This window comes from Salmo salar, chromosome ssa10, assembly GCF_905237065.1.
Source record: "Salmo salar chromosome ssa10, Ssal_v3.1, whole genome shotgun sequence".
NCBI classification, from domain to species: domain Eukaryota; kingdom Metazoa; phylum Chordata; class Actinopteri; order Salmoniformes; family Salmonidae; genus Salmo; species Salmo salar.
Genome location: NC_059451.1, coordinates 3,666,366 through 3,676,947, shown reverse-complemented (window position 1 = coordinate 3,676,947; position 10,582 = coordinate 3,666,366). Strand labels below are relative to the sequence as shown.

At 46.2% G+C, this 10,582-nt stretch overlaps 1 protein-coding gene across 3 annotated transcripts in view; it reads right to left on the bottom strand.

Annotated features, from left to right (window-relative positions):
* The window catches only part of LOC106613426 (nuclear receptor corepressor 1), a 77,025-nt gene continuing 66,443 nt past the window's right edge, over window positions 1–10,582 (bottom strand). For all 3 annotated transcript variants that reach the window (XM_045687248.1, XM_045687249.1, XM_045687250.1), the window contains exons 5-6: window positions 8,993–9,204; window positions 1–1,134 (exon numbers count right to left, since the gene is read on the bottom strand). In XM_045687248.1, the coding sequence (XP_045543204.1) occupies window positions 106–1,134; window positions 8,993–9,204 (1,241 nt within the window). In that variant the 3' untranslated portion in view covers window positions 1–105. The remainder of the gene's footprint in view (window positions 1,135–8,992; window positions 9,205–10,582) is intronic.

Below are 10,582 nucleotides of genomic sequence, written 5' to 3'. Positions count from 1 at the left end.
TGAAGTTTGCAGTTCAAATTTATTGTAAAAAAAAAAAAAATCGAACGTAATTGCTATGTTATAGAATATATAGCTAGCTAGATAATATATAGTCCTACTCTCCATTCATGGTAAGAGAACATTCTCTGCTGTAGGGATGCTGATAGCCTGCTGCGGGTCGAAGGGGAAGTTGGGTCTCAGTGTGTGTTCTGAGCCAGACTCATAAGAGGAGCAGGTTTTCAATGTGTGTTCCATGCCTGAGTCGTAAAGGGAATTGGTTTTGACATCGTGTATGTGTGAGTGATGTTCTGAGAGATAGAGGGAGGTGTAATGCCGTGGGGTCTTGTTCCCGAGTTGGGACCGGAAGATGCGGACTCCGTAAACTCTGATGTTCTCTACATCTATTTCCTCTGACAGCATCACCAAGTGCCTCTGGCCCAACCGCCAATCCTCCCTACTGGCCCGTTGCTTGGCAACCAGTGGACTCACGCTCTCTTCATGATGATGCTTCAGCGGCTTGGAGATGAACAGGAAGTCCATCTGACCTGTGATTGGCTCCCTGGGAGAGCTTGTCTGAAGCCTCTTGCTGGTTCCAGAGGGGAATGGTCTGAAGTAGTCTGGAGAGCCAATCAGAGGCTCTGACATTTTAGGGTTCATCCCATTGAGCACAGGACCCACAGCAGTGGAGCTGCCTCGCTTCTGCCTGGGGGGGGGAGGGGGCAGGAGGTGGGGAGGAGGGGGGAGGAGATGGGCCCTGCTTGAGGGAGGGGGGGACAGCTGGTTGCTATGCAGCGGGAGTTGTCCCAGTTCTGAGGCCTTACCAACCCTCCCATCAGCAGACAGAACCCAGAGGCTCACACTGTGGGGCCCTGCCACACCCTGTTTCTCCTCCCTTTCTCTCTCTTTTTCCCTCTCTCTCTCCTCCCTCTCTTTCTCCCTCGCCCCTTCTTTCTCTCTCCTCTCCCTCACCATGATGTCTGCCTGCAGGGAGTCAGTGATGCGGACGATAGCAGAGTGGAGAGTGGTCCTGCTGGGGTTGGGGCTAGGGTTAAGGTTGGGATTAGGGTCTTCTAGGAAGTGGTGTCCAGAGGAGGTGAAGGGCTTGTGTTGGTACGGATCACTGTTGCACACCACAGGGTATGTCTCACTGACTATCTGTGAAAACACACAACAATACAGGTAGGAAATAAACACACAGGCCTTACAGAGGCAAAGCCACGACAGGTTGAATACTGGCCCACCCAAATCAGGCTGTCTTAAAATATATGCAGTATGTGGACACCTCTTCAAATTAGTGGATTTGGCTATTTCAGCCTCACCCGTTGCTGACAGGTGTATAAAATCGAACACGCAGCCATGCAATCTCCATAGACAAACATTGGCAGTAGAATGGCCTTACTGAAGAGCTCAGTGACTTTCAACGTGGCACAGTCATAGGATTCCACCTTTCCAACAAGTCAGTTCATCGCATTTCCTGCTAGAGCTGCCCCGGTCAACCGTAAGTGTTGTTATTGTGAAGTGAAAATGCCTAGGAGCAACAAGGGCTCAGCCACAAAGTGGTAGGCCACACAAGCTCACAGAATGGGACCGCAGAGTGCTGAAGCACGTAAAAATCGTCTGTCGCAACACTCACTACCGAGTTCCAAACTGCCTCTGGAAGCAACGTCAGCACAAGAACTGTTCATCGGGAGCTTTGTGAAATGGGTTTCCATGGCCGAGCAGCTGCACACAAGCCTAAGATCACCATGCGCAATGCCAAGCGTCGGCTGGAGTGGTGTAAAGCTCGCAGCCAATGGACTCTGGACCATTGGAAATGCGTTCACTGGAGTGATCAATCAAGCTTCACCATCTGGCAGTCTGACGGACAAATCTAGGTTTGGCGGATGCCAGGAGAACGATACCTGCCCGAATGCATAGTGCCAACTGTAAAGTTTGGTGTCCCAGACCACTAAGTTTGGTGAATAGTGGTCTGGGGCTGTTTTTCATGGTTCTATGCTTCTAATTTTGTGGCAACAGTTTGGGGAAGGCCCTTTCCTGTTTCAGAATGACAATGCCCCCGTGCACAAAGCGAGGTCCATACAGAAATGGTTTGTCAAGATCAGTGTGGAAGAACTTGACTGGCTTGCACAGAGCCCTGACCTCAACCCCTGTCCACATACTTTTGGTCATGTAGTGAATATAAAGAATGTAATAAATTAATTTAATTTGTAGCTTGTATTGTCTCCTGACTAATCAGACATTTTGGGAAAATGCAGTAGGAGGTTACTGGCATCTTATTGGTTTTATCACAATCATATGGTATGGACAGTTAGTCTGAAATACAGTTCGTCAAGGGATGCTGTTTTCTGTTAAATGTGGAGACATTTTCCTGAGTTCCACTATGGAAAGGTAATTTGTTAGACGGATATAAGGATTGGAAGCACCTTCGCGAAGCATGAGTCAAGCATCAGGCTAGTAAACCCCACTCTTATGCACTGTATACATTTGAAGGCTACAGTGCAAACCATGGCAATTAAAGCCGGGGTAATGTTATTAATCAACTTAACTATGAGGCCATGGACTATTCATTTCTAGAGCGTAATCGTGGTTGTGGACATTATATTTTACGCTAAACAGAACAAAGCGAAACGTAGACATGGGGCACACGGTTTCAGCCATTTCACCCGGTGGGCGGGGCTATAGGTCACGGTGGGCTTAGATTTCAGCGCGCATACGGGTGCACACAGTGTAGAGCACGAGCCGAGCACTCGCTCAAATCGTGGAATATATTCAACACATACATTATGGCTGACCTCATCTGGTCGATTGTTTGGTCGACCAAGATTTTTTTTAGTCGAGCAGTTGCAAATAGATGTTTTTTTTTATGGCACCCGAGACTCAAGTCTGACTTGCACCCGTCTCAGTGAACTAATTCATTGACGCGGCTGTGGGGATGGTTGGGTCCAAGAAGAAGGGAAGTGTGGGTAAGATGCAGAATGCATTCTTTCCCACCATTTTGTGCGCATTCATTGTTTCGTAACTTCATTGTGTGAATTGTTTAACCTTTGATTGTTAGTGTCTATCAATTCCCCATTACAGATATCACCAGTACTACAGTACATTTACCGTTAACCTCTATGGGGCAGGCGGGACGAATTCGTCCCACCTACGTAACAGCCAGTTGAATCCTGTGGCTCGATTTTCAAATACCTTAAAAATCCTATTACTTCAATTTCTCAAACATATGACTATTTTACAGCTATTTAAAGACAAGACTCTCGTTAATCTAACCACACTGTCCGATTTCAAAAAGGCTTTACAACGAAAGCAAAACATTAGATTATGTCAGCAGAGTACCAAGCCAGAAATAATCAGACACCCATTTTTCAAGCTAGCATATAATGTCACAAAAAACAAAACCACAGCTAAATGCAGCACTAACCTTTGATGATCTTCATCAGATGACACACCTAGGACATTATGTTATACAATACATGCATGTTTTGTTCAATCAAGTTCATATTTATATCAAAAAACAGCTTTTTACATTAGCATGTGACGTTCAGAACTAGCAAACTTCCGCCGAATTTACTAACAATTTACTAAATTACTCACGATAAACGTTCACAAAAAGCATAACAATTATTTTAAGAATTATAGATACATTACTCCTCTATGCACTCGATATGTCCGATTTTAAAATAGCTTTCGGTGAAAGCACATTTTGCAATATTCTAAGTACATAGCCCGGCATCACAGGGCTAGCTATTTAGACACCCAGCAGGTTTAGCACTCACCAATATCAGATTTACTATAAGAAAAATGGTCTTACCTTTCCTGTTCTTCGTCAGAATGCACTCCCAGGACTTCTACTTCAATAACAAATGTAGGTTTGGTCCAAAATAATCCATAGTTATGTTCCAACAGCGACGTTTTGTTCGAATGCGTCCCAGACACTATCCCAATGGTAAATAACGGTCGCACGCACGGCGCATTTCGTGACAAAAGATTTCTAAATATTTCATTACCGTACTTCGAAGCATGTCAACCGCTGTTTAAAATCAATTTTTATGCCATTTTTCTCGTAAAAAAGCGATAATATTCCGACCGGGAATCTGCAATTAGATAAACAGCCGAAGGAAAATATATCACTGGGTCGAATCGGGCACGCGCCTAATTCCATTGTCCTCTGATGGGCCACTTGGCAAAGGCGATTATGTGTTTCAGCCTGAGGCTGCCTCGTCATCGTTCAGGTTTTTCCCGGGCTCTGAGAGCCTATTGGAGCCCTAGGAAATGTCACGTTACAGCTAAGATCCTGACTCTTCAATAAACAGAAGCAAGAACAACAACACCTTGTCAGACAGGCCACTTCCTGCATGAAACCTTCTCAGGTTTTTGCCTGCCAAATTAGTTCTGTTATACTCACAGACACCATTCAAACAGTTTTAGAAACTTTAGGGTGTTTTCTATCCATATGTAATAAGTATATGCATATTCTAGTTACTGGGTAGGAGTGGTAACCAGATTAAATCGGGTACGTTTTTTATCCGGCGGTGTAAATACTGCCCCCTAGCCCTAACAGCTTAATAACCATAAATTCTAATCTACAATGTTTGTTTGGTTACGGTAACTTCTGGTAACGCATTCAATATATTATTATTACAGTCGTTTACCGTTCTCATTGGAGTGGACACGTTGTTTGGAGAGCTCACAACCTATGCTACACTTTTGAGAACCAAGTTTTGGTTTATTTCATTACATTTACAAGTTTTGTAAAAGTATACATTTTTTGCACTCCTGTCAACGTTGGGCTCCCGAGTGGGGCAGCGGTCTAAGGCACTGCATCTCAGTGCAAGAGGCATCACTACAGTCCTTGGTTCGAATCCAGGCTGTATCACATCTGGCCGTGATTGGGAGTCCCATAGGGCGGCGCACAATTGGCCCAGAGTCATCCGGGTTTGGCCGGGTTAGGCCGTCATTGTAAATAAAAATGTGTTCTTAACTGACTTGCAGTGCCTTGGACCGCTGCGCCACTTGGGAGCCACATACTTGAATACCTTATCCCTTCCACAAATAGCCTACAGCTGTGTCTGTCCAGAGCTCACTGGCGCTGGAAACTGAGGACCCAGAATATTTTATACAATGTTGCAAGTTTGCTAGCATGAGCTTTGGGCTGGACACAGTTGATAGTTGATAAAATGTTTCAAGTTCGTTGCAGACGGGCCATGTGATTTATAAGATATTTATATTTATCAGGATATTTTCTACCTACAAGCTGCAATGTTTTTATTTGTTTGCTTTACAAAGACTACCTTCACATAGTTGACAATGGCAACAGAAGTTACTTTTAGAATTGTATCATTTTCATTTAGTTTTAGATAGAATTTAAAACCACATGACAATTATTTTGAGATACAAAGTGTATTCTCTCTCAGAATGACCTTCTTGATCCTAATCAGTCAGGTTTCAAGACTGGGCATTCAACTGAGACTGCTCTTCTCTGTGTCACGGAGGCTCTCCGCACTGCTAAAGCTAACTCTCTCTCTCCTCTGCTCTCATCCTTCTAGACCTATCTGCTGCCTTTGATACTGTGAACCATCAGATCCTCCTCTCCACCCTCTACGAGTTGGGCATCTCCGGCACGGCCCACGCTTGGATTGCGTCCTACCTGACAGGTCGCTCCTACCAGGTGGCGTGGCGAGAATCTGTCTCCGCACCATGCGCTCTCACCACTGGTGTCCCCCAGGGCTCTGTTCTAGGCCCTCTCCTATTCTCGCTATACACCAAGTCACTTGGCTCTGTCATATCCTCACATGGTCTCTCCTATCATTGCTATGCAGATGACACACAATTAATCTTCTCCTTTCCCCCTTCTGATAACCAGGCGGCGAATCGCATCTCTGCATGTCTGTCAGACATATCAGTGTGGATGACGGATCACCACCTCAAGCTGAACCTCGGCAAGACGGAGCTGCTCTTCCTCCCGGGGAAGGACTGCCCGTTCCATGATCTCGCCATCACGGTTGACAACTCCCTTGTGTCCTCCTCCCAGAGTGCTAAGAACCTTGGCGTGATCCTGGACAACACCCTGTCGTTCTCCACTAACATCAAGGCGGTGACCCAATCCTGTAGGTTCATGCTCTACAACATTCGCAGAGTACGACCCTGCCTCACACAGGAAGCGGCGCAGGTCCTAATCCAGGCACTTGTCATCTCCCGTCTAGATTACTGCAACTCGCTGTTGGCTGGGCTCCCTGCCTGTGCCATTAAACCCCTATAACTCATCCAGAACGCCGCAGCCCGTCTGGTGTTCAACCTTCCCAAGTTCTCTCACGTCACCCCGCTCCTCCGCTCTCTCCACTGGCTTCCAGTTGAAGCTCGCATCCGCTACAAGACCATGGTGATTGCCTACGGAGCTGTGAAGGGAACGGCACCTCCATACCTTCAGGCTCTGATCAGGCCCTACACCCAAACAAGGGCACTGCGTTCATCCACCTCTGGCCTGCTGGCCCCCCTACCTCTGAGGAAGCACAGTTCCCGCTCAGCCCAGTCAAAACTGTTCGCTGCTCTGGCACCCCAATGGTGGAACAAGCTCCCTCATGACGCCAGGACAGCGGAGTCAATCACCACCTTCCGGAGACACCTGAAACCCCACCTCTTTAATGAATACCTAGGATAGGATAAAGTAATCCTTCTAACCCCCCCCCTCCCCTTAAAAGATTTAGATGCACTATTGTAAAGTGGTTGTTCCACTGGATATCATAAGGTGAATGCACCAATTTGTAAGTCGCTCTGGATAAGAGCGTCTGCTAAATGACTTAAATGTAAATGTAAATAAAAGTCAAAATAAAACATAATAAAAAGTAAGTTTGAATGACACTGAGTGGCAGTGTTTTTACAACTAATGCCGGTTTGCCTGAGGCTGATGCAGTGCAGGTGTTTGTACACATGCATATACACACACTCTCATTCAAATAAACACATACAAGAACACACACATACATGTAATAGTGCCAGACATGCACACAAACATATACAGTTGGCATTGCTGTTATGATTTTAGTTGTCCTTGATGTCCTTTGTTTTAAATTCATTAAAATGTTGTTGTTTTTTGCATTGTTGTGTGCTATTTTCTTCTGTCTTTTTCTTTATTCTCTTGGTTGTTGGTGCATTGGGGGGTTCTTGGGGGTGGGGAATGGAATTAATTTTATTTTAATTTTTCTTCTTGGGGTGGGACTACTCTTCTCCACCACATGTACTGCTGAGAGGCTCTTCTCCACCACATGTACTGCTGAGAGGCTCTTCTCCACCACATGTACTGCTGAGAGGCTCTTCTCCACCACATGTACTGTTGAGAGGCTCTTCTCCACCATATGTACTGCTGAGAGGCTCTTCTCTACCACATGTACTGTTGAGAGGCTCTTCTCCACCACATGTACTGTTGAGAGGCTCTTCTCCACCACATGTACTGTTGAGAGGCTCTTCTCCACCACATGTACTGTTGAGAGGCTCTTCTCCACCACATGTACTGCTGAAAGGCTCTTCTCCACTACATGTACTGCTGAAAGGCTCTTCTCCACCACATGTACTGCTGAAAGGCTCTTCTCCACTACATGTACTGCTGAAAGGCTCTTCTCCACCACATGTACTGCTGAAAGGCTCTTCTCCACTACATGTACTGCTGAGAGGCTCTTCTCCACCACATGTACTGCTGAAAGGCTCTTCTCCACTACAGGCCGGATCAAAACACCCATCCAATCTTGCATGCTGACTGTTGTGTTGAGAGGCTAAATCTCAACAATCCAGTCCTGTTGTCCTTTGAAAGGGAAGTCAGTCCCTCTTTGGACTATGATGAAATAATCACCATCTGCAACATCAAGCCTAGTGCTGTAGAACGCCAAACACAAGAAAAGGGAAGCCTGAATACTGTTTTATGATTTAGCCAAATATTTCCATGCCTGCCATGGTTGGCCAGGCCTATGTGTTTGATTCAAAGTGAGCTAGGCTGCTGTCTTCATACCCACCGTGATATTATGCATGATATTTTCATGCCTGCCTATACAGTAGTGTTTGTTCATTCAAAGTGAGCTATTCACTTCAAAGTGGGTTCAATGAAAACACATGCAGGGCTTTCTATTTCTATGCGATATATAGTCTGGAGCAGAACCACGGAGCAGAACCACCGTGCAGAACCAACGTGCAGAACCGCGGAGCAGAACCGCAGAGCAGAACCGCGCAACAGAACCGCAGAGCAGAACCACCGTGCAGAACCACCGTGCAGAACCGCGGAGCAGAACCGCAGAGCAGAACCACGGAGCAGAACCGCAGAGCAGAACCGCGGAACAGAACCGCAGAGCAGAACCACGGAGCAGAACCACAGAGCAGTACCGCAGAGCAGAACCGCAGAGCAGAACCGCAGAGCAGAACCGCGGAGCAGAACCACGGAGCAGAACCACGGAGCAGAACTGGTCGATGCCTGACCACGGCCCTGAATTCACTCTCTTGCCTGTAGACCTACTGTAGATCTTTGAGTGGTCGTTCTGATCTGACAATATGTTGATTATTTCATGATGTTTAATTACGGTCAGATGGACTGAACACTTCATCCATTCTCCATATTTTGTGACAGTATAATATCCCCTTTTATCACTGCACTTCTCTGCTGTAGAATCTCTCTCTGAATATGTAGGTGATAGCCTATGTTGTGTATTACATTATGTTTGCTGTAGGACTCGGGACAGTCGGCCTGTTTTGTCAGCTGTGCGGTTGTAAGCGGTTGTGTAGTTGCGCTGCATAATTAGCAATAATAACAGGCATGTTTGCAAAGGGAAATCTGTGGTGTTTCTTGGTCACATTTATCCTGCCTCGTGATAAAGGATGCAATGTGATTGCACAAATCTTCCCTTAAATATGTCAGGGAACTTCTGCCAACGCCACTAAGGCCTTATATAATTGGCAACCATAAGGGCTTTTGAGGAACAGAATGTAAAATAGTTTCCTCTGAGGGTTCGGGGTCAGAGGTTAGGCAACTTACCGGCAGAGGGAGGTAAACTGAAGGGGGTCGAGGGGTCAGGACTCTCACATTCTCTCTCTTCAGCTCCTCTGATAGGCTGAGAGGAACACAGTCTGCTGTGACATCATCACTTACAGGAGACACTTCCTCTCTCTGGCTGTCACTCACTGGAGAATGCCGCTGCCCGTCCCTCACACTCTTCCTTTTCAACCGTCCTCCTCCTCTGCTTTCTCCTGGCCAGAAACACAGACACAGCACTATTTTGTATTTTATTTTACCTTTATTTAAATAAGGAAGTCAGTTAATAAAAACAAATTCTTATTTACAATGACGGCCTACCAAAAGGCCTCCTGCGAGAACGGGGGCTGGAATTAAAAAAATATATATATAGGACAAAACAAACATCACGACAAGAGAGTCACCACGACACTACATAAAGAGAGACCTAAGACGACAACATAGCAAGGCAGCAACACAACATAACAACAACATGGTAGCAACATAACAACAACATTGTAGCAGCACAAAACATGGTACAAACATTATTGGGCACAGACAACAGCACAAAGGGCAAGAAGGTAGAGACAACAATACATCACGCGAAGCAGCCACAACTGTCAGTAAGTGTCCATGATTGAGTCTTTGAACGAAGAGATTGAGTTACCTTTAAACCCCAACCAAAGCTGACCTTTAAACCCCAACCAAAGCTGACCTCTAAACCCCAACCAAAGCTGACCTCTAAACCCCAACCAAAGCTGACCTTTAAACCCCAACCAAAGCTGACCTTTAAACCCCAACCAAAGCTGACCTTTAAACCCCAACCAAAGCTGACTTCTAAACCCCAACCAAAACTGACCTTTAAACCCCAACCAAAGCTGACCTTTAAACCCCAACCAAAGCTGACTTCTAAACCCCAACCAAAGCTGACCTTTAAACCCCAACCAAAGCTGACCTTTAAACCCCAACCAAAGCTGACCTTTAAACCCCAACCAAAGCTGACCTCTAAACCCCAACCAAAGCTGACCTCTAAACCCCAACCAAAGCTGATCTTTAAACCCCAACCAAAGCTGACCTCTAAACTGTAACCTAAATGAAGTATTACAAATGTTACCTGTGAAAGTACTAAGGGCTGGGTGTCTGCCAGAGGGGGGAGGGGTTAGAAGGGTTGCTGCACCAATGAGAAGTGTCAGTGTAGCCCAGAGCGCGCGCACGCACACACACACACACACACACACACACACACACACACACACACACACACACACACACACACACACACACAGTTACTGTAGTAAAGGGGTAGATGTATACAATAGATGTTGGCCTTGGGGCAGTTACTGTAGCAGAGGGGTAGATGTTGGCCTTGGGGCAGTTACTGTAGCAGAGGGGTAGATGTTGGCCTTGGGGCAGTTACTGTAGCAGAGGGGTAGTTGTTGGCCTTGGGGCAGTTACTGTAGTAGAGGGGTAGAGGTTGTTGGCCTTGGGGTAGTTACTGTAGCAGAGGGGTAGATGGATACAATAGATGGTGTTGGCCTTTGGGCAGTTACTGTAGCAGAGGGGTAGATGTTGGCCTTGGGGTAGTTACTGTAGCAGAGGGGTAGATGGATACAA